This window comes from Podarcis melisellensis, assembly GCF_964234715.1.
Source record: "Podarcis melisellensis genome assembly, chromosome: 14".
Taxonomy (NCBI): Eukaryota; Metazoa; Chordata; class Lepidosauria; order Squamata; family Lacertidae; genus Podarcis; species Podarcis melisellensis.
In genome coordinates, this window is record NC_138546.1 from 25,522,337 (window position 1) to 25,545,040 (window position 22,704).

At 48.3% G+C, this 22,704-nt stretch overlaps 1 protein-coding gene across 1 annotated transcript in view; it reads left to right on the top strand.

Annotated features, from left to right (window-relative positions):
• Positions 1-22,704, top strand: part of RASGRF1 (Ras protein specific guanine nucleotide releasing factor 1) — a 57,669-nt gene that overhangs the window by 29,210 nt on the left and 5,755 nt on the right. The window contains exons 6-23 of the mRNA XM_081888159.1: positions 1,103-1,182; positions 1,450-1,643; positions 2,793-2,902; positions 4,191-4,309; positions 5,369-5,529; positions 7,659-7,722; positions 9,609-9,745; positions 10,974-11,056; positions 12,083-12,331; positions 12,772-13,145; positions 13,417-13,542; positions 13,906-14,076; positions 15,772-15,878; positions 16,261-16,373; positions 17,115-17,175; positions 18,717-18,820; positions 19,163-19,247; positions 22,234-22,431. Coding sequence (XP_081744285.1) covers positions 1,103-1,182; positions 1,450-1,643; positions 2,793-2,902; positions 4,191-4,309; positions 5,369-5,529; positions 7,659-7,722; positions 9,609-9,745; positions 10,974-11,056; positions 12,083-12,331; positions 12,772-13,145; positions 13,417-13,542; positions 13,906-14,076; positions 15,772-15,878; positions 16,261-16,373; positions 17,115-17,175; positions 18,717-18,820; positions 19,163-19,247; positions 22,234-22,431 — 2,536 coding nt within the window. The remainder of the gene's footprint in view (positions 1-1,102; positions 1,183-1,449; positions 1,644-2,792; positions 2,903-4,190; positions 4,310-5,368; positions 5,530-7,658; positions 7,723-9,608; positions 9,746-10,973; positions 11,057-12,082; positions 12,332-12,771; positions 13,146-13,416; positions 13,543-13,905; positions 14,077-15,771; positions 15,879-16,260; positions 16,374-17,114; positions 17,176-18,716; positions 18,821-19,162; positions 19,248-22,233; positions 22,432-22,704) is intronic.

The following is a 22,704-nucleotide window of genomic DNA, read 5'->3' on the forward strand; positions in this document are numbered from 1 at the left end:
GCAACCCTTAACAAACCACACTCCAAAAATCTTTGAGGAAAAGAATGTGCTTCAAATCATGGGACCTGTAGTTTAAGGGTGCTGAGAATTGCAGCTCTGTAAGGAGAAATGACAGTTCCCATGATTATTGGTGGGAGAGTGTGCTTTAAACATACAGTATAGTATGGATGCAGGCCCAGTATCTGTTAGCCACCTTCCTCACTGGATAAGTGCTTGAACATCTGGCATGGATGGCATCACCAGAAATGCAACAGAGCAGTTTGTTCTTTCCACCTTCCCACAAGGCAGGATAATTGCTTGGCTGGTATCCACACTTCCACGTGTCCTGCAGATCGACAGCAGTCTGCCCATCCTAGTCCCTCTGTGGCTGAAGAATCCCTTCCTTTCTCCCAGGAGTGCTGGGATCAATAGTGGGAATGAATGGACAGCTTCAGTTTGAAGGAAGAGGGCAATGCTTCACTTTGAGCTGCTGTTGAAATATTATACTGGCTGCCAGATTCTTCTGCTGACAGTCAGGGGCTGGTGACAACCAGTATCAGATGAAAGGCGTTATTGGTTATCTCTTCCCACCTGCCCCCTTTTTTTGTATGAAGACACCTGTGTCCAGACAAAGCACATGGAAACATGTGTACATGTGTTCTGAGCTGTGTTTGTCCAAACAGAAGGAGGCCAGCAGCGCTCAGCTGAGCAGGTTTACTGAAGAAGATACAAATCTATGTTGCGACTACCATGTATATTCTGGCCACCTCACCTTGAAAAGGATATTGTAGAGTTGGAAAAGGTTCAATAAAGGGGCAGCCTAACTGATTGGGGGGGTTCTATGCAGAAAGGTTGTGGCATCTGGAACTTTTTAGTTTAGAGAAAAGGGGAGTAAGAAGCAACATGATAGAAGTTTATAAAATTATGCCTAACGTGAAGAAAGTAGATAGAGATAAGTTTTCCTCCCTCTAACATAACACTAGGAGTCCTGTGTTTGCAGAGAATAAAAGGTTCATTCTTAAGAACTGAGCACCCACTCCTCATACTTTTTGAACCCTGGGAGAACCAGGAGATGCCTAACACAATGGCTCCCCCATCTGATTCCTTTTCTTTTCTCTTTCAGTGAGACGATCATGTTTTTACATCAGATCTTTTACCAGGGCCTGAAAGCACGCATCTCCAGCTGGCCAACCTTGGTGCTGGGTGAGTGTCACTCTTGGCTCTTCATTTTCTTCCTGGTTCAACAGGAGGACAAGCGTCAACCATAACAAAACGTTGCCGCGCAGAGTTGCTCCTATTCAGCCATGGCCTCTCCTCGGATGCTGCATTCCATGCCCTCACCCCCTGGTTTGCCGTACCCCTACAACAACCAGCCAATATCCTGTGCCCACTAGGTTCCAGGGTAGAGTCAACAGGGGCTGGCTGTATCTCCTACCCCACTGCTTCTCACTGTCACCTCTTTGCTCACAGCTGACCTCTTTGACATCCTGTTGCCGATGCTCAACATCTACCAGGAGTTTGTTCGGAACCACCAGTACAGCCTGCAGATCCTGGCTCACTGCAAGCAGAACAGGGATTTCGACAAGCTGCTGAAGCACTATGAGGCCAAGCCGGACTGCGAGGAGCGGACGCTGGAAACTTTCCTGACATATCCCATGTTCCAGGTGTGGGAGGAAGCAGCAGGTGTCTGTCTCAAGGGGGTGCCCAAGAAAGCCTCTCTCTCCTTGCCCAAGTGCAAGGAGAAATTCAGTGTAGATCCCTGGTGCCAGGGATGCCAACTTGAATAAAATATTGGGGGGCCCAGGTAAGCCCCACCCGCATAATTAATCAAAAATATTTTATCGGGGGTGTGGATCTGAAGCAGTGGCGTGCAGTGGAATTTTTCATAGGGGAACAGTTAGGGCCAGAGGCACTAGGTTGCGAAGAGGATGGGGGTTTGAAGTCATGCATGTGACACTGTGGCATCCCGACGTCACGCACGTGAGCATCGCACCTGCCTCCCTAAACCGGTCAGAAGATTCCCAGGCTTTGCAAAGGAGGTGCCAGGGCTCTGACAGGATGCTTGAGCCCTCCTGCCTCCTTCCAAAAGCTGGATGGGCTTTGGGAAGATGGCAGGATGGATCTTAAACCCATCACAGCCTTGCACCTCCCTCCCTAAGCCAGGCAGAAGCTTCCTGGGCTTTGGGAAGGAGGCACCAGCGGAACATTTAGGGGACTAGTCACTAGCCTAGTCCCCTTAGTCTAATAACCGCAAACCCCTCAGTCCCTAGGAGCTGATTCTTATGCCTGTTGCTGGGATGGAACAGAGCTGCAGGGCATCTTTTTAAAGCCTGGCTCTTTCTGAATCAGGTCTCTTAGGTACCCTATTAACATTTGAAGAGACTTGCAGGATATTTGTGACAGGTTGGTTTAGGGCAGATCAGGGCATTGCTCTTGGGGTGGCCATTTGGGGTGGAGAGCCTCACTTTTTGAGCAATGGGGACCAATACATTTTGCCCACCCCCAACACAAAAAAGAGGCCTGAGTGAACTAGAGCCACCTTCCCTCACCTGGTGCTCTCCGGACATTTTGGACCAATGCCAATGCCATTTTGGACCTCCTGCCAGTGGCCATGCTGGGCTTTCCCCACTTATTCTCAACAGCCATGGGGATTCTAGGCAGCTCCAAAAAAAAAAAAAAATGCAGAAACCAAATAGCTTGGATGGGAGATGCCCAGAATTTCCTCCTGCTGCTTCCATGTCTTACCTGTGGACTTTTCTGCATTGCACGGAATTGTTCTTCCACCCTCTCTCACCTGTCTCTTCTTCGCCCAGATCCCCAGGTACATCTTGACGCTGCACGAGCTCCTGGCTCACACGCCCCATGAGCATGTGGAGAGGAACAGCCTGGACTACGCCAAGTCCAAGTTGGAGGAGCTCTCCAGGTGGGGAGATTTGGCAGTTCAGGCTGTCAGGTGGAGGGTGTGGTGTGTTGAATTTTGGGCTCAAATTTTGCCATGAGGTTCTGGTTCTGGAAGGCGAGAATGTACCCGGGTGCTACGTGACTGTATGTGCACCCCCGAATACTCGCCACCATCCACGGAGAGAGCTCCCCACAGCACGCTTAGCTCAGCGCCTTAATGAATGCTGAACTTCTCACATTTTTGTATAATTATCACATTGGGGAAAATAAGCCTCCATCTGTACTCCAGCAGAGACACCGTGTTCAGGATGTGTGAAGGGCAGGATGACAAGGCAGCATATGCTATTTTAGAAAATGCTGAGAAGGGAAAACACACATCCCCGAGGAGAAGTTTCAAGCTTGCTTGAGAAACTTCAAAGGCGTGTTGGTCTCAGAGAGACTCCCCGTCTTCGGTTAGACCCGGGACTCTTCCACCGGCCAAGGCTTGGCCGCATGGGCCAGGTGGTGGGAAAAGGGCTCTTGTTGGGTCAGGCAGAGGAAGAGGAGGAATCATAGAACTGTAGAGCTGGAAGGGATCCAAAGGTCTAGTCCAGCCCAGTACAATGGGGGGTGGGGAGGTGTGAGCATCCTGCCATCTCCTCCCTCCAGCCTAAGTGATGGGGACCAGCTCTACCATTAGGCAGAGGGAGATAGCTGCCTCAGGTGGCAGGTGCTGGGAATGTGGGGACTGGCTGAGAGGCCTTAGAATCATAGAACCAGAGAGTCATAGACTTGGAAGGGACCCGAAGATCCATCTAGTTTAACCGCCTGCAACGCAGGAACCCTTGGTAACCCACATAGGCTGCCTGCCATCCTTTACTAAGCTGCCCTCAGGGGCACTGGAGGGTGTTGTCATGTCACCCATCTTGAAATAAGATTCAGCTTATAGAATCCAGTCCAATGAACCTCTGTCCATGGAATGGGATGGGCGCCATTTTGTCCTTCACCTCAAGCAGATGAATGGCTGAAGAATGGTGACCTCCCCTCTTCCCGAATGGCCTTTCTGTTCTCCTTGGGGTGGAGAGAAGGCACAGAGAACAGCCGCCTCCCCCGAAAACCAGCTTTTCTGTCAACCCTTCGCCACAAATGGCTTAAACTGGTGGAATGCTTGCTACACTTGGAACTATGCTGAATGCTAACTCTGTGCCAGGAGCTGTTATCCCCCCCACCATCTATGGGTCCATTTTCTGGACTAGGGGTGGGGAAATAAAATCAGCTGTAGCCGTCCCAATGCAGTTGGCGTTTTGCTGACCTTTTTCCTCTTCCCGTAGGATAATGCACGACGAAGTGAGCGAGACAGAAAACATTCGGAAGAACTTGGCAATCGAAAGGATGATAATCGAGGGGTGTGAAATCTTGCTGGATACCAGCCAGACATTTGTCAGACAAGGTAGCTTCCCTGCAGAGGAGAGACAGAGTGGCCTTTTCTAGCCTCTCAGCACAGCACCATTTCCAGGCCATTGCTACCCAGTCACCCCTTTGGTCGGGGCAGACCATGATGCTGCCTCCAGATGCCGTTGAACTCCAACTCCCATCATTCCCCTGAGCACTGGCTGTGTTAGAAATCATTTGTAGAGTTGGAAGGGACCCCAAGGGCCACATAGCCCAACACCTTGCAATGCAGGAATCATAGCTAAATAATCCATGACAGGTGGCCACCCAAACCCTGATGAAAAGCCTCCACTGAAGGAGAGTCCACCAACTTCTCATGTGGTCCATTCCATTGCAAAACAGCTCTTGCCATCCAAAAAGATATTTAATGATAGCTATCATACCACCTTTCAAGTCTCCTTTTCTCCAGGCTAAACATACCCAGCTCTCTCAACCATTCCTCATAAGGCTTGGTTTCCAGACCCTTGGTCATCATATTCACCCTCCCCTGCACACATTCCAGCTTTTCAATACAGTGGTACCTCGGTTTATGAACTTAATCCGTTCCGGAAGTCCATTCTTAAACCAAAACTGTTCTTACACCGAGGCGTGCTTTCTCTAACGAGGCCTCCCACCACCGGTGCCCTTCCACTATTCGGATTCCATTCTTAGACCGAGGTAACGTTCTCAAACCGGGACACTATTTCTGGTTTTGTTCTTAAACCGGACTGTTCTTAAACCGAGGTACCACTGTATCCTCCTTAAATTGTGATGCCCAGAATGGGACACAAGACTTCTGTGGATGCAGCCTAGAATTGCATTAGCTTGGGGGGAGGGGCAGGTTGCTAATTAGATGTTGTCTGGGACTGATGGGATTCCTAGAGCACTACAGGTTGGCTCCCCCTACTCTTGAGGAGCCCTCCTCTTCTGTTGGGGAGTGAGAGGGGACGATCCAGTCCAGGGCCAAGCTAATGACTCTTGCCTGCTGCCCCAGCCTGTCTCCTGAAGGTGGTGCCTGGGAAGGAAGAATGGCATGTGCCCAGCCCCTGTGACCCAGTGTTTTTCCTCCTCCTCCAAGGTTCCCTCATCCAAGTGCCGATGTCCGAGAAGGGGAAGATCACGCGGGGTCGCCTGGGCTCCCTTTCCCTGAGGAAGGAGGGTGAGAGGCAGTGCTTCCTCTTCTCCAAGCACTTGATCATTTGCACCAGAGGCTCAGGTGGGAAGCTGCACTTGACCAAGGTGAGTGGATGGGAGCAGGTGGCCCCTGGCCTTGCAATGGAGGGCAGTGGGTTTCCAGATACCCCACCCTCTGCCCTCGGAAGCCCTCTAAGAAGTTGCTGCAGGAGAGGGACTGTGAGCAACATCGTGGAAGGGGTGAAACTAGGACCAAGGTGAAACTGTCAGGCTCCCTTGTTATTTTTGCTATTGAGTGCTGGGTGTTGTTTGCGTAATCTTCTATTTATAGTATTGCCATGTAGCTTTTTATATGTTATTATATTTGCCATTGTGTTGTTTTGCTCTGTTATTATGACATTATTATTTTTTTGCAATGTTTACTTTTGAAATGCCTTTCTGTTTTCCTTGTCATAAAATGAGTGGCTGGCAGGTGGGAAAGGGATCCATTTCCCACTCTTTGAAGAAGCTCCAGTCTCCCGTCACTCCCCTGAAAACTCCTCTTGCAGGCCTTGCATGTCCTGGGAAAGAGACTTCCACAACTCTTTCAGAACATCTCCAGCCATAGCTGGAGGTTTCTACCTTGTGAAGGAAAGCTGAGTGTGGAGTTCCTTGGCTCTGTGGACCCAGGAAGGGGGCCTGAGTTGGACCGCGACACTCTTTCGATCACCTTTGTGAATGAACAGTTTATATCCAAAAATCCCAGGCTGCATGTGCACACATACATTTGAATCCCATTATTTTCCTCAAAGGATCCTGGAAAGTGTAGTTTACCCATTGCAGAGTGACAGTTCCCAGGACCTTGAACAAAGTACAGTTCCCAGGATCCTTTGGGGGGGGGGAATAATGGGCTTTAACTGTATAGTGTTGGCATAGCCCCAGTCAGAAACCACATGTCAACCCCCCACCCCACCCCAGTACAGCTTTAGAAACATTCAGTGGGTGGAGTAATGGAAACCATACATGGGGCATGAGAGGCATTTCTGGTCCAGAGTGGAGAGCTGTGCCTGAGAAAAACTTGCAATAAACCAGGTAAGGACTCTGCAAATTGGAAAGGGTGAAATCTGGCTTGGCGAAGACACCTACTAAAGAGCTTGTGCAAATTGTTCATGTCCCTGGCAGGTGAAATCAAAGGGTAGGTGCTGCCATACTAAAAGAGGTATAAGGGAGTCATTGGAGCACCCCACAATAGCCTAAACTTGGCTCCCATAGGTTCAGGTCAGAGGTCACAAGCAAGAGACTTCAGCCAGGAGATAGAAGCAAAACAGCGGCCAGTAGGCCTGATCTTTATTGTTGCAACAAGACTTCAAACTACCACACAGAAGAAGCAGATAGAAGCCCCGAACAATGGTTACATCAGTACTTTAAAGTTTCCCAAAGTTTCCCATAATACATTTCCAGAAGCATCATCAAGACATCATAGATATGTCACAGAGATCCAAGCATGCCCCTGTCACTCAAATATAATCTTTCACATGTACTCCATCGCAGTACAAAGGAAAGCATTTACAGTTCTCTGGTCCCTATGTCAAGTCAAATACACCTCTTTGTCTTGTCCTGGCTTCAGCCCTGACTATCACTATTGTGATTGAGATGCTTATCTGTCTGACACTTTGGGGGCAGGATATCACAGGTTATGAAGATGCCTTGGAAAGGCCCTGCAGATGTGACTGTACATCTCAGAGATTATTGTGGGCTCACTCACCCCTCCCCTTACGCCTCACTTCCCTGGGTCCTAAATGCCACTGGAACTAAGAAGATTGATACAACGGTGTGATTTCTTAGGAATTTCTAAAGTTTTCCCATTGAGCCAGTACATAGATATATTTATCTGTGATTTGGTAATGTGCAGCAGAGGCTCTTTGTCGTTGCCTTGTAATGCAGTGCCAATTCCGCCAATCAAAGGGTGTCTATGGGGCAAGACAACTTTGTAGGTAAACTAGTCCCAAGTTGCTAAGGGCTTTATATACTAATAGAAACACCTTGAACTTGGTCTGGCGTTTGACTTGACACCCTCACTGATGTAGCCAGTAAGTTATAACATCCAAACCTAGAGAGGCAGGTCTCACTAGGCACCACCACCTCCTGCCCCTTCTCTGCCTCCCCAGGTGAAAGGAAAGACCTGCAAGAGAAACAGGGTGGTAAGAACTTCCCGCTCGAGTGGCCCCCTCCTCATACTTCTTTCTTTATTCCAGAATGGTGTGATCTCCCTCATTGACTGCACCCTGGTGGAAGACACAGAGAGCACAGATGAGGACAGTAAGTACTACTCAGACCTTAGGCAAAGTCTACAAACCAGAGTGAGCCTCCTTGTTTGCCCCCTGCAAACTTTGGCCCACCCACACGACACATTTAAAGCAGTACCACACCACTTTAGACAGTCATGGCTTCCCCTAAAGAATCCCGGAAACTGTAGTTTGGTAAGGGTGCTGAAAGTTATTTGTTGTTGTTGTTTAGTTGTTTAGTCGTGTCCGATTCTTCATGATCCCATGGACCAGAGCACGCCAGGCACTCCTGTCTTCCACTGCCTCCCACAGTTTGGTCAAACTCATGTTAGTAGCTTCGAGAACACTGTCCAACCATCTCGTCCTCTGTCGTCCCCTTTTTCTTGTGCCCTCCATCTTTCCCAACATCAGGGTCTTTTCCAGGGAGTCTTCTCATCTCCAGGGAGTCTTCTCTTCAGTTATTAGGAGTTATTAGGAAACCCCCATTTCCTGCATAGAGCTGTGGTTCCAAGACTTCACTGGGGGGGTATTGGTTGTTAAATGACTCTGGGAATTGTAGTTTTATGAGGGGAATAGGGTGGGTGTGTCTCCTAACATCTCTTAGCACCTTTATCCAACTATGGTGGAGATGTGGTCTGAAAATATTGAATTTTCTATGTGCAATTCTATGCAATGCTATTCCCATCTGCTCCATCTGCACTATACATTTGAAACTGTATTGTATCAATTTAAACAGCCTTGGCTTCCCCCAAAGAATCCCACCTCCCAGAGCTGCAAGTCTCCTGCAAAACCTCTGGTCATCTAGCAGCTCAATATTGCCGACACTGACTGGCAGTGGCTCTCCAGGTTTTCAGACAGAGGATATTTCCCAGCACTTGCACCTGGAAATATCACCAAGGAATGAACCCAGGACATTTTACACACACACACACAGAGAGAGAGAGAGAGAGAGAGAGAGAGAGAGAGAGAGAGAGAGAGAGACTTAAATGTATAACAAACAAGACTAATAAAGTATTCCATCAATTCAAGGGGAGAGGGAGAGGTAAAGAAATGAAAGATAGGAAAAAGAATACAGTATATATATATGAGGGCTAGGCATGCTGTGTGTCAGAGCTTTGTCTAAATGTTATGCAGAAGTCTGTAGAGTTAAAAGGTATGTAGGTTTAATTCATGCAAGGTGAACAATAAGTGCTCTCTTTTATACAATATGCATTGCATCTGGACCTTAAACATATAAATTGGTCAGGGAAACTTCTGTGAACATGAAGAAAAATTATTATTATTATTATTATTATTATTAATAATAATAATAATAAAATTTATTCATATCCCACCTTCCCCAGCTGAAGCCGGGCTCAGGGCAGCTAACAACAATAAAATAATACAACATTCTAAAATCATTTCATTATAAAATTACTTTAAATCAAATTGATGGCAACCATTGGGCTAGAGTTCTGTGAAGATTTAAATGAAATAAAATAATTTTTAAAAAGAAAGAACCTGCACCTTTTCCTTGCAAAGTAGATGCTCTGCTTTCCCCACCCCTCAGTTTAATTGAAGCTGGCCTATGAAGTGGTTAAAAATTGTATCTGTGAAGTTATATTTTGAAGAATGACTAAATTCCAGTGTGGGGGGAATCACAGATGGTCCCTGAGCAAAGACTGAGCCTGAAGTTGCCAGAGAAGACTGAGCTATGCAAATGCTGCAGAGATGGCGGCTCCTCTCCCACAAACGGCTGAGGAGGGTTTGATCCTGATGCTGCTCACAAACGCAGCAGTCACTGTGCCACCCTCTTGGCGTTGCACCAAGGCGGGCCCCAGCGCAGTTATGGTTTGCACCCCCAAAGTTACGCTCACCCACCGTCAATCTGTAGTTCACCCTCACAAATCATCTCACTGTTGTGTGCTCTCGATTCCAAAGCAAAAGGATCCGGGCAAGATATAGACCATCTTGACTTCAAGATTGTGGTGGAGCCAAAAGACAGCCCATCCTACACAGTTATCCTTGTGGCCTCATCCAGGCAGGAAAAGGCAGCCTGGACCAGTGACATCAGCCAGGTAAGGCGGAGTCAAGCCCGGGGGAGGAGGAGCTACCCAAATCAAGGTGCCAGAGGATTGGGGGGTGAGGCACACCCCCACCCCACAGGCCACTCTATAAAGAAAGGAAAATATCCAAAAGAAGTTTTGGGGTGTAGCCCAGGAGAGGGCTTTCTCTGAGGCCGACCCTAAGCAATGGAATCCCTTCCACAGGTGCATCTTGCACCTTTAATCTTATTTATTTACTGCATTTATGTCCCACCTTTCACCTCAAGGTGTGAGGTACATGGTTCTCCAACTTATTTAACCCCCACAACAACCTTGTGAGGTAAGTGAAGCTAAGAGATTTGAACTTGCGTCTCCCAAGTCCTGGTCCAACATCCTAACCACTAAACCACACTGGCTTCTGTTATACAGATTTCTGTAGGGGCTCGCCTCTTTGCCTTGGCCTTTTGACACCTGACCTGAGATATGTGTTTTGGGGACCCAAATTCCTGTGGCTGTGATTTTTTTAAAACTCTTTTAATGTTGGATTTTAGATGTTGTAATCCACCCTAGGACCTGCTAGTGAAAGGCTGTTAATAAATTTAATAATACTATCATCATCATCAAATGAATCATTCAGTGTGACTATAATCTTCAGACCATCTGGAATAAAGGTTATTCTAAGAATAGTTTGGGATTGGGGGGTGGAGTTTTGAATGGAGCCAGCATGGTGTACTGGTTAGAGCAGGCTTCCTCAACCTTGGCCCTCCAGATCTTTTGAGACTACAATTCCCATCATCCTGGACCACTGGTCCTGCTAGCTAGGGATCATGGGAGTTGTAGGCCAAAAACATCTGGAGGGCCGAGGTTGAGGAAGCCTGGGTTAGAGTGTCAGACTAGGACCTGGGAGACCAGGGTTCAAATCCCCATGCAGCCATGAAAATCACTGTCAGTCATTCCCTGCCTCTCAGCCTAACCTACTTCACAGGGCTGTTGTGGGGATTAAATGAGGAGGAGGAGAACCATGTGTAACACCTTGAGTTTCTCAGAGAAAAAGGTTGGATAAAAATGCAAGAAATAAACTAATAATAATTTTTTAGAGAATGGGTGGGCTTTCCAGAGTCTACGCAGACATCCAGACACCTCAGAAAGATTCACCAATGCAGAACTCTCTTGCAGAATTGCAGTCCCTTTGCTCTTTTCCACAGTTTGGAATGCAGCTTTCATTCTCCACCCACCTCACGCTTGTATGTGTGTATTTCAGTGTGTGGACAACATCCGCTGCAATGGCCTCATGATGAATGCCTTTGAGGAGAACTCAAAAGTCACCGTCCCCCAGATGATCAAGTAAGTGCCTGAGATGAACGGAGGCACAAGAAGGTAGTTTTCATGGAGTGCTTTTGACGTTGTCGGCTTGCAGTTCTGTTCTCCACCCTATTAGGAGCTGGGGTCCCAGCAATGCAGTCCTGGAAGACTTGCCTCTGTGGTGAAAGGGATGTGTGAGCATCCCAGGGCCCTTGCACAACCTTCCCAGACCCCAGTAAGCAAGGCAGAAAGCCTAAAAAGCTCTTTCTGAAGCTGCTTTACCACGCTCTCCATGTATTTATTTATTTTTCAGCTGTGTAGCCAAGGTTTCGATCACATAAGTGATCGGCTCTCCAGATGTTTTGAGACTACAATTCCCATCATCCCTGACCACTGGTCCTGTTAGCTAGGGATGATGGGAATTGTAGTCCCAAAACATCTGGAGGGCCAAGTTTGGGGATGCCTGCATAAGTAAATTAGGCGTAAATGGCTGGTCAACTTTATTTTTTTAAAAAAACTTAAAGCTTTTCCCTTTAGATATCCAATATGTTTTCAAGAAAAGCAATTTGCCAGGCCCTAGAATTCCGGCAATCCAAATTATTAAGATTAAAGGTCTTCTAGAATTTGGCAATACAACTCTGGGCTGAGATGAGAAATAAGTTATTTGTTTTTCAAACCCCGTACCGTTTACATAGACAAGTTCAAAAGCACCAGGTGGAAAGGTGGAGTAACAGTTTATTTAGTTATCAAAGAGATCTCAGCAAACACCTTATCCCTAAAGTCAGCCACCTTTGAGCAGTCCCACCACATGTGTTGATAGGTACCAACTATGGGGCAGGTTGAGGTATATTCTTGCTTCCTTTGTTTAAAGCGGCTGTGAGCAAGATCCTTGTTGTGGAACAGCGGCAAACAAATAAAATGATGAATGCACAACTGAACCAGCTTACCCTGTTTGTCAGTGAATGCCTGCGTGGGCCCCATGAATATTCTGGTTCCCCTGTGTTCTGTGGCCAGAAGGAAATGATGGTTTGCCATGCTGCCGTTTATCTGCATCTTTGTACTTTCCAGGTCTGACACCAGCTTGTACTGTGACGATGTAGACATCCGATTCAGCAAAACAATGAACTCCTGCAAAGTCCTCCAGATCCGCTATGCCAGTGTGGAGCGGCTCCTGGAGAGACTGACAGACTTGAGGTTCCTCAGCATCGATTTCCTCAACACCTTCCTGCACTCTTACCGGGTCTTCACCACAGCTATGATTGTCTTGGACAAACTGATCACTATCTACAAGAAGCCCATCAGTGCAATTCCTGCAAGGTGAGTCTACCAGAGGTGTCACTTCCTCTTCCCCCCTGTTGGAGGAGGATACTTTCTCCTGAGAAATGCAATATGGGCTTGGGGAGGTGAGGCAAAAATGCCATGCATGGAGAAGGCTATTGATGACTATTAGCCACGATGGCTATGCTCTGCCTCCCCAGTAGAAGGCACCAACACTTCTGAAGACCAGTTGCTGGAAACCACTGGAGAGGAGAGGGCTCTTGTGCTCGAATCCTGCTTGTGGGTTTCCCACAGACATCTCTTGGTCCACTGTGAGAACAGGATGCTAGGCTAGATGGGCAACTAGGTAGATTTCCCAGCAATTAGAAGTTCCAGCCTCCGTACCGCTTGGGGATGGGACAGACAAAGGAAAGGGAAAGGGAAAGTGATAGCAGGTGCAGAGAGTCAATGAGGTCTCTTCTGGTTTTGTTGCCCACCAGGTCTCTGGAGCTCCTATTTGCCAGCAGCCAGAACACCAAGCTCCTGTATGGGGAGCCTCCCAAATCTCCGCGAGCCAACCGGAAGTTCTCCTCCCCACCACCCCTCTCCATCACCAAGTCCTCTTCCCCAAGCCGAAGGAGGAAGCTGTCCTTGAACATCCCCATCATCACAGGTGGGAAGGCCCTGGACCTGGCTGCCTTGAGCTGCTCCTCCAATGGCTACGCCAGCATGTACTCCTCCATGTCGCCCTTCAGCAAGACCACTCTGGACATCAACAAGCTCTACGTCTCTGCCAGCAACTACTCCAACAAGATCTCCGATGAGGGGGAGGCGGGCACAGAGAAGCCAGAGGAGACCCTTCTGAACAAGCAAAGTAAGTGATTTCTGGAGGAAGGGGATGTTCCTGTGTAGAGCAGGGTCAGGAAGGGGGTAATAAAATTGTAGAACTGTAGGATCATCTAGTCCAACGCCCTGCAATGCAGGTATCACAGCTAAAGAATCCCTGGCGGGTGGCCATCCAACCTTCCAGTCATAGAGAGTCCACCACCTTCCAATGCAGTCCATTCCACTGTCGAACGGCTCTTGCCATCAGAAAGGTCTTTTGTGTGAAATCCGTAAGTAATGCCTCCGCTTGCCCCAACTAGGCCCAGAGACGTCAGTCCGAGAAGAGTCTGACATGGATCCCAACCAGAGTGATGAGGCAGAAACGGAGACCTCGCCAACCAAATCGCCCACGACCCCAAAACTGGTCAAAGGCAAAAACTCCTCAGGTAATTCTAGCAGCCACTGAGAGCCCTCTCCTCCATGAATTTGTCCGGTCTTCATCCAAAACCATCCAAGTGGGTGGCCTTCACTGTCTCCTGCGGAAGTGAGTTCCACAGTTTACCTATGTGTTGTATAAAGAAGGACTTCCTGTTGTATAATATGGTGATGAACATCAGCTCTCAGCCACGCCTTTCTGAACACCATTGCACAGACCACTTGAGAGAGGCTGTTGACTCTTCTCGATGGGGAAGGATCTGGCCCTCTCTGAGTCTCCTTTAACAGCCAGCAAGTGGGGAAGGAGCCCTTGGGGAGTGTTTCATGCCAGAGGAAAGCTCACTGCGAATTTTCTCTCCCCCTTCCTGATGCAGAATTCCCTTTGTTCTCCTACAACAATGGGGTCGTGATGACATCCTGCCGGGAGCTAGACAACACTCGCAGTGCCCTCTCGGCTGCTTCAGCCTTTGCCATCGCAACCGCAGGCGCCAATGAGGGCACGCCAACCAAAGAGAAGTACAGGAGGATGTCCCTTGCCAGTGCAGGTGAGAGGATGGGGATTCCTCCCCTTCTTGGGGGCCCCACCCCATTTTCTCTGCAGAAGGAAGAGGCCATGGGGACACTTTGCAAAAGCCTCATTGATTTGCATACTGTACTCCCTTTGCAGGGTTTGTATCCTGAAAGGTAGGGGGCATAAACACTTGCATTGTGCTGCTGAGGGATTTATTTATTTAATATTTGTATATCACTATTATCATGCTTGTGTGTGTTTTTCACAACACACCAGTCTCTAAGCAGAGTGAGGTTCTAGGTGCTTATCCAGAATTTGTGTTTGCTTTGGAATGAAGTATAGCGGAAATTGTGGTGTCTTTATGATATATGGTTTATTTACACATATATACAACCTGAGCCTGCAATGGATGGGTTCACAACATTAACACCCCAAGACAGTCTTGCTTTTCCTATAGCTACAGCCATGGATTCCCACAGCATGGCTCTTTCTCTCTGCCTTTTCAACCTGCCCGCTTCCTCCAGCTTCTAGCTCACATAACTCAGCTCTCAACTCTGGCCTTTTGCCTTTCTAACTGGCAGCCAGTTGAGGGAGTAGAGCCCACCCTTTTCCTATCTAGCACAGAACCATTCCCTTTGTTTCCTTAATGGCTCATTTCATCACCAGGAAGCTCGACTGGCTATTCCAGGACTTAGACAGGCCTTGACATACAGCCTATTCCCCACCCCGTGCCCCCAAGCTATACATATACTGTGTTTTCCCGTGTATTGGACAAGGTTTTTTGACTCAAAAATCACATCAAAAAACTGGAGTCACCCAATACATGGACAGTGGCATGGGGGGGGGTGGAGAAGCTGCGCGCCACCAGCCAGTTTGTTGGTGGGAGCGCAACTTCCCCCAATGCAGCTGTGTGCGGCGGGTGATCCCTGGATCCTTTCCCGCGTGGCAGCATCACAGGAGGTTGTGCTCCCAGGAGTGCAACTTTCCCCAATGCTGCTGCATGTGGGAAACGATCTAGGGAGTGTTTCCTGCCCACAGCTGCTGGGGGGGGGGGGAGAGGCTTAACAACTTGGGGCCATCTCCCCTCATTTTCCTAAAATTGAGTCTCCCAAAATGGGGGGAGGGACTTATAAGGGAGTGTCCTATAGATGGAAAAATACGGTATATGCTGTTTCAGCAATAAAAACATAAAACCATACAATAAAAACCATATACAGTGGTACCTCGGGTTAAGTACTTAATTCGTTCCTGAGGTCTGTTCTTAACCTGAAACTGTTCTTAACCTGAAGCACCACTTTAGCTAATGGGGCCTCCCACTGCCGCCGCACCGCCGGAACATGATTTCTGTTCTCATCCTGAAGCAAAGTTCTTAATCCAAGGTACTATTTCTGGGTTAGCGGAGTCTGTAACCTGAAGCGTCTGTAACCCGAGGTACCACTGTATAAAAAAGTAAAAACAGACATCAATTAACCATTGTGGGAGGATCCAGTCTTAAACTGGATGGAACAGAAAAGTTTTCAGCTGGCATTTAAAAGTTGGCACAGAGGTTGCCTGCTAAATCTCAACATCTAGGAGAACTTGCTGGGTCTTAGAAGGCAGGGCCTGGGCAACCCTCCTGACCTCCCAGCTAGGTTGGAGCTTATTCTCCCAGGCATCCCTGCATGGCCTCTTACCCTCCCCTGCTCTGAAGCTGACTTGGCCTCCTCTGTGCTCTTTGCTCTCCTTCCAGGCTTCCCCCCTGACCAAAGGAATGGCGACAAGGAGTTTGTGATCAGGAGGGCAGCGACCAACCGGGTCCTCAATGTCCTGAGACACTGGGTCTCCAAGCACTCCCAGGTATGCTGCTCCCAGAACAAGTGGAGGCAGAAAGTTGCACGGGTAACAGTTTAATTAATTCAACGAGATGGATGAACTTGGTCCAGTGATTCCAGCTTCTCAAAGTCTGATAATCATTCACACCTCCTGCTACCCCCCTTGCCTTTTGGTGTTCCCCCTAGATAACCCCACCGTCCTCCAGGGGGCAATGCCACCTACTTTGGGAGCCGCTGCTCTGACTTGTGAAAATGCAGAATTGATATAGAGGCTGGTTTTTTAAACTACCGGTAATTCATTGAAATGAGTGAACAGGACTAAGTTAGGTCCATTAATTTCAATAGGTATACTTTGAATGTAGCTTAGTCGATTAACACCCAAACATTTCTTTTTTTCTTTTTTGCAGGATTTTGAAACAAACGATGAACTGAAGTGCAAAGTGATCAGCTTTCTGGAGGAAGTCATCCATGACCCAGAACTGCTGACACAAGAGAGGAAAGCAGCAGCCAATATCATCAGGCAAGTTACCCTCCTGCAGATCTGTGGTTGGCTGGCAAATGAGCTGGGCCAAGAGCAGGGCCGAATCCCTGGCCACCCAGCTCTTATCCACTGCCACACTCAGTGTGGTGTGGGTAATACTGAGGGTGCTTATAGCCCAGGGTACAGTTAAGCATTAAGACAATGGGCTGGGCTGGGCCTGTGAGTCGACAGTTGCCACCACTTAAACTAAAGCAGCTAGAGGGTTCTTCATGGTAGTTCCTCAGAAGTTGGTGGATGAACTACCAAGAGGGCCCTCTCCCTTCTTTTCACTGGTAGCTGCTTAGGTAGGTCTAGGTGGTGGCAACTGGTGGCCCATAGGAAGTAGCCCAGGGGAGGGCCTTCTCTGTGGCAGCCCCTCAGTTGCGCAATTCCCTTCCCACGGAGGTGCATCTGATACCTTCATTATACAGCTTCCAGGGAATGCTGAAGATGCACCTCTTGATGCTGGCCTTTGCCATTTGAGATGTGTATTTCCAGGACCCACCTCATCCCTGTGACTACAATCTGTTTTAGTTTCTGGATCTTAAATTGCTGTAATCCGCCTGGGGCCTGCTGCTGAAGGGTTGGCAGTACATTATTATTTTTAAAAGAGAGGGAGTGATGCTTTACCTAGGCTTTCCCACCTCGATGCAAATAGGCTTCAGCGGGGAAGCAATGAAAATCTCCCATGTGCTTTGGGCTCTTATATTCCAATGCTGCCATTTTTCTCTTGCACCTCAGGACCTTGACTCAGGAGGACCCTGGAGACAATCAGATCACACTGGAAGAGATCCTGCAAATGGTAACTGTCCTCCCACAATTTCTGTCCTCCCGCAACTGGATCGCAACAAAGAGCTGTGCTTATTTTGTATTTTCCTTCTTTGTGATCCCTTTCTGTTTTGTGGGAAAGAGATGCTTTCATCGCCCACTAGTGAGCATTTCATAACCCAACATAAATTACGAGAGCCTGCTGGGCTTTTTCTAAGTGTCTTTGGGTGGTTTTTGTGTAACTCCCCGGTCGTCATGCAAAGGGGCCATTTTAAGGATACGCCTGCTTGCACCAGTGAGTCAATGCTGGAAGTTTGGGAGCAAAATTCTTCAACAGCCACTTTAGAAGTGAAGCAGAGAACAGGAATGTCCCTCCTGGATGGCAAGTGGGCTGCCTGCCCAGGAGTCAAGTGGCTTATCCGGTAACATCCTGCACTTTTCTCAGCAAAAAGGAAAAGGGAGTGAGGGCTTCCTAGTCCAGAGCCCCACTCAAGACAAAACCACTTTGGGAAATTCCTCCAAAGAGAAGAGCAGAACAGAGCAGGCGTCACATTACTTTGCAAGAAAGCAGAGTAGCAGGAGGCATTTTTATTTGTGCAGGAAGTTCCTGCTTTACCTTGATCCATCTAGGCCAGAGATGGCCAAACTTGGCCCTTCAGCTGTTTTGGGACTACAATTCCCATCATCCCTGACCACTGGTCCTATTAGCTAGGGATGATGGGAGCTGTAGTCCCAAAACAGCTGGAGGACCATGTTTGGCCACCACTGATCTAGGCCATATTGTTGACACTGACTGTCAGCAGCCCTCCAGGGTTTCAGGCAGGGAGTCTATCCTCACCTTTTCCTGGAGAAGCCAGGGTTTGAACCTGTGAAGGGAAAGCAGATGCTCCACCACTGAGCTAGATCCCTTCCCCTTCTTGTGTGTGCAAAGAGGCAAAACTGGTGCAGAGTGCCAAGCACTTGAGGAGCCCCTTGGAGCTCAGGCTTGAGTCTGCATGGAGTGCAGAGTGGCATTCCTCGCCCGCCTTCACGTCAACAAACTTCTAAGGTAGGGCTGCCATACATCCGGACATTACCAGGATTTCAAAGGAGGAACTGACATCCAGGGGAGAGAGTCCCCACTTAGAGAGGATCCTCAGCATGAAGCAGGCCTCTGCAGTCCAAGCTCAGCACTACTGTCATGCTGCCTCTTGTTCCAATATGTAGATGCTGCCACTCTGTGGCACCTGTAACAATGCCGGTTCTGTGAATCGAAGCAGTGGAATGGGCATATTTGGGGTAAGGCAGTCTTGTAGGTATTGTCCGCCTGGCCTCTAATGTCAACAGGCCTCAGGGTGAGCCCTCTGTGACTCTAGCTGGTGCTCACAACACACACACACACACACACACACACGTGCACATATGCATAGATGCTCACCCCATTGAAGAAGAGGCTGAGCAAGGCCTGGGAGGAAAAGGGACCTCCCCATAGTAGCTCTCTGAGTCTTTGCTTGCTACCAACAGATTCTGCGCTTGTTGTCTTTGCTTCCATTGAGGGGCTTAAATAAATGCTGGTGCTTTCTTCTTTCTCTCCAGGCTGCGGGAATCAAGGCAGAGCCCTTTGAAAACCACTCTGCTTTGGAAATCGCAGAGCAGATGACTTTGCTGGATCACCTGGTCTTCAAAACCATCCCTTATGAGTGAGTCACAAAGAGGCTTCTGTTTTCCTCCTTTCCATCTCTGGCATGTATGGAGAAGGCAATATTTATTTATTTCATTTCATTTCTCTTCTTCGCCTATTTCTCCAAAGAGCTCAAGGTGGCAGACATGTTTCCCTGCCCCCACCCCCCATTTAATCCCCACGGCATCCCTGTGAGGTAGGTTAGGATCCTGATCCTAGGCTCAGATCCTGCTGGCTGGTTTCCCATGGGGACATCTGGGTAGCCACTGTGAGAACAGGATGCTGGACTAGATTTGGCCATTTGGCCTGATCCAGCAGGCTCTTTTAGCATTTTTATATTCTTACCACTTTACATTTTCAGAGAGTTCTTTGGGCAAGGCTGGATGAAGTTGGAGAAGAACGAGAGGACTCCGTACATCATGAAGAACACCAAGCACTTCAATGATGTGAGTTTGGTCTCTAGGGCTCTGAACAGCTTTGGAGGAACCCAGATGCAAGTGGGACTGCTCCCAATTTGGGGAAAAGGGAGCAGTGTCGCATAGCATTGCAGTCAGTGGGTGGCCGGGCTGGGGAGGTTCTTGTTCCCAGATCTGCCTCTGTGGTATAGTGGTTAAGAGCTGTGGACTCGTAATCTGGTGAACCGGGTTTGTGTCCCCGCTTCACCACATGCAGCTGCTGGGTGCCCTTGGGCCAGTCACACTTCTCTGAAGTCTCTCAGCCTCACTCACCTCACAGAGTGTTTGTTGTGGGGGAGGAAGGGAAAGGAGATTGTTAGCCGCTTTGAGACTCCTTAAGGGGAGTGAAATGCAGGATATCAAGTCTAAACTTCTCCTTCTGTGAGAATCTGGACCTGCTCTCCTTTTCAGAAGGAAAGCACTCAGGCAGAAGTTTGACTTTGGCAGGATTTCAGAGGATCTGCTTGACATGGAATAGCTGGAAAGCTTTGATGTTTGTTCAGCAAATGGCCAACTGGCCAAACCAGTCTCCAGAACCACCACCCCTCCCACTCTCTTCTAAATAGCATTAGCACTTGTGGATTACAGTCGAAGTTTTCTCCTGAAGTGCCGGAAATGCATACGTGGTTGGAAAGGGCAGAGGCAGAGGCAGGGGGCAGGGCAGGGATTGTTAAAACCGAGGCCAGGTGAAAATGAAATGCAGAAAAGCATAGATGGCCATAATGATATTATGATCATTTCAGCCTCCCAGAATTCTCTGAAACGGACCTTACCACTTTGAACTGAGGCTGCCATGTTTAAACTGTTTTTGAGAACCCCAAAGCTTGCCACGCTTTGTGACACTTTCCTCCTTTGTCCTAATAAAAGGTATTATTATCCTACTGAAGACTGAAGCTCCATCCCTCTTATTGACCTCCCTTTTTATGCTGAATTACAGTTCACCAAGAGGTTCAAGGCAGATAAAAGAAAGTCCTCCTTCACGCAATACATACCGTAGTTAAAATGTGGAACTCACTCCCACAGGAGGAGCTGATGGCCACCAACCTAGATGGCTTTAAAAGAGGGTGAGGCAAATTTGTCAAGGAGAGGGCTATTGATGCCAACCAGCCATGATAACTATGCTCTGCAATTGCTGGAAACCACTGAAAGGAAGAGTGCTCCCGTGCTTGGTGCCACCCTTGCTGGTTTCCCATAGGCATCTGGTTGGCCTCTCTGAGAACAGAAAGCTGAAATAGATAGGGTATTGGCCTGATCCAGTAGGCTTTTGTTCTCTTCTTATGTTCTGAGCTATTTTTTGTGGATGGAAACAGGACACAGGTTTTTATCACATGATGTGTAGTAGTAGTAATATATTTATACCCTGCCCATCTGGCTGGGTTTCTCCAGCTACTCTGGGTGGCTCCCAACAGAATATTAAAAACATGCTAGAACATCAAACATTAAAAACTTTCCTAAACAGGGTTGCCTTCAGATGTCTTCTGAAAGTCAGATAGTTATTTATTTCCTTGACATCTGGTGGGAGGGCGTTCCACAGGGCAGACGCCACTACCAAGAAGGCCCTCTGCCTGGTTCCCTGTAACCTCACATCTTGCAAACTGCCAGAAGGCCCTCAGAGCTGAGCAATAGGGGTGGAGAAGCTCCTTCAGGTATACTGGGCCGAGGCCATTTAGGGCTTAAAGGTCAGCACCAACACTTTGAATTGTGCTCGGAAACATACTGGGAGTCAATGTAGGTCTTTCAGGACCGGTGTTATATGGTCTCGGTAGCCACTCCCAGTCACCAGTCTGGCCGCATTCTACATTAGTTGTAGTTTTCAGGTCACCTTCAAAGGTAGCCCACGTAAAGCGCATTGCAGTAGTCCAAGCAGGAGATAACTAAAGCATGTACAACTCTGGCGAGACAGTCTGTGGGCAGGTAGGGTCTCAGCTTGCGTACCAGATGGAGCTGGTAGACAGCTGCCTTGAACGCAGAATTGACCTGCACCTCCATGGATAGCTGCGAGTCCAAAATGACTCCCAGGCTGCACACCTGGTCCTTCAGTGCTAGGATGTCTGTTCATATGGGCACTGTTCATAACATAATTATACCCATCTGTACTTTCCTGTGCCCCATTTATTTCTGATCTCCCTATTTACAATCCTGTGTAAGTGTGTGTAAACAGTTAGATCACAATAACCTCCAACTCTGGATAACACTTCATGCACCTGCTGAAAACAACAACAACCTTATGCCACAATGAATTTGTTAGTCAGCTGAAGCAAAACAGCAACCAAGGTTCTTGCGGCACCTTAAAGATGAACATGGAAAACATGGATTTCAAACTCTTTACCCATCTAAGTTACAGATAGATGTCCAGTAAAGGTAAAGGTAAAGGGACCCCGACCACTAGGTCCAGTCATGGCCGACTCTGGGGTTGCGCACTCATCTTGCTCTATAGGCCGAGGGAGCCGGCGTTTGTCCGCAGACAGCTTCCGGGTCATGTGGCCAGCATGACTAAGCCGCTTCTGGCGAACCAGAGCAGCACATGGAAACGCCATTTACCTTCCCGCTGAAGTGGTACCTATTTATCTACTTGCACTTTGATGTGCTTTTGAACTGCTAGGTTGGCAGGAGCAGGGACCGCACAACGGGAGCTCACCCCGTTGCAGGGATTCGAACCGCCAACCTTCTGATCTTCAAGTCCTAGGCTCTGTGGTTTAACCCACAGCGCCACCCGCATCCCAAAATGTCCAGTAGGGGGCAGCAAAAAAAATGTGGTGAAACCTTGGCGACCTCATGCTTTAGGAGCCAACCCTGTGGACAAGTTCTGTGAACTCAGAGCCCTGCCAAGTCCATGCATGTGCCCCTGAGATAAAAGTACATTTGTTTTCCTGTCCTCATCTTTTTGTGCTTGAGCTTAGGGCTCTGTGATCCTTTTCAATGGCACACAGGCGGTCCTGATGACCGCCGGGCTGTGCGGCTCCTCTCCCTTCTGCAGATCAGCAACCTGATCGCCTCCGAGATCCTCCACAACGAGGACATCATCACCAGGGTGAGCACCATCGAAAAGTGGGTGGCTGTGGCCGACATCTGCCGCTGTTTGCACAACTACAACGCGGTCCTTGAGATCACCTCGGCCTTCAACCGCAGTGCCATCTTCCGCTTGAAGAAGACATGGATGAAGGTGTCCAAGCAGGTGGGTACGCCAGCGGGGAGCACAAGGCAAAGCTCTGGGGTTACTTTGGACTCATAGAATTGTATCGTTGGAAGGGACCTCCAGGGGTCAACCATACCCTGCAATGCAGGAACTGCAGCTAAAGAATCCCTGAAATGTTCGAGAGTTGTAGCAGTAGTAAATAATAATATAAGTAAATAATTGTGGGGTATTAAATGCATATGCTCAGCATAAAATCAGTAAAATCAGTGCAATAACAAACACAGTTTACAATATCTATGAAATCATTCAGGG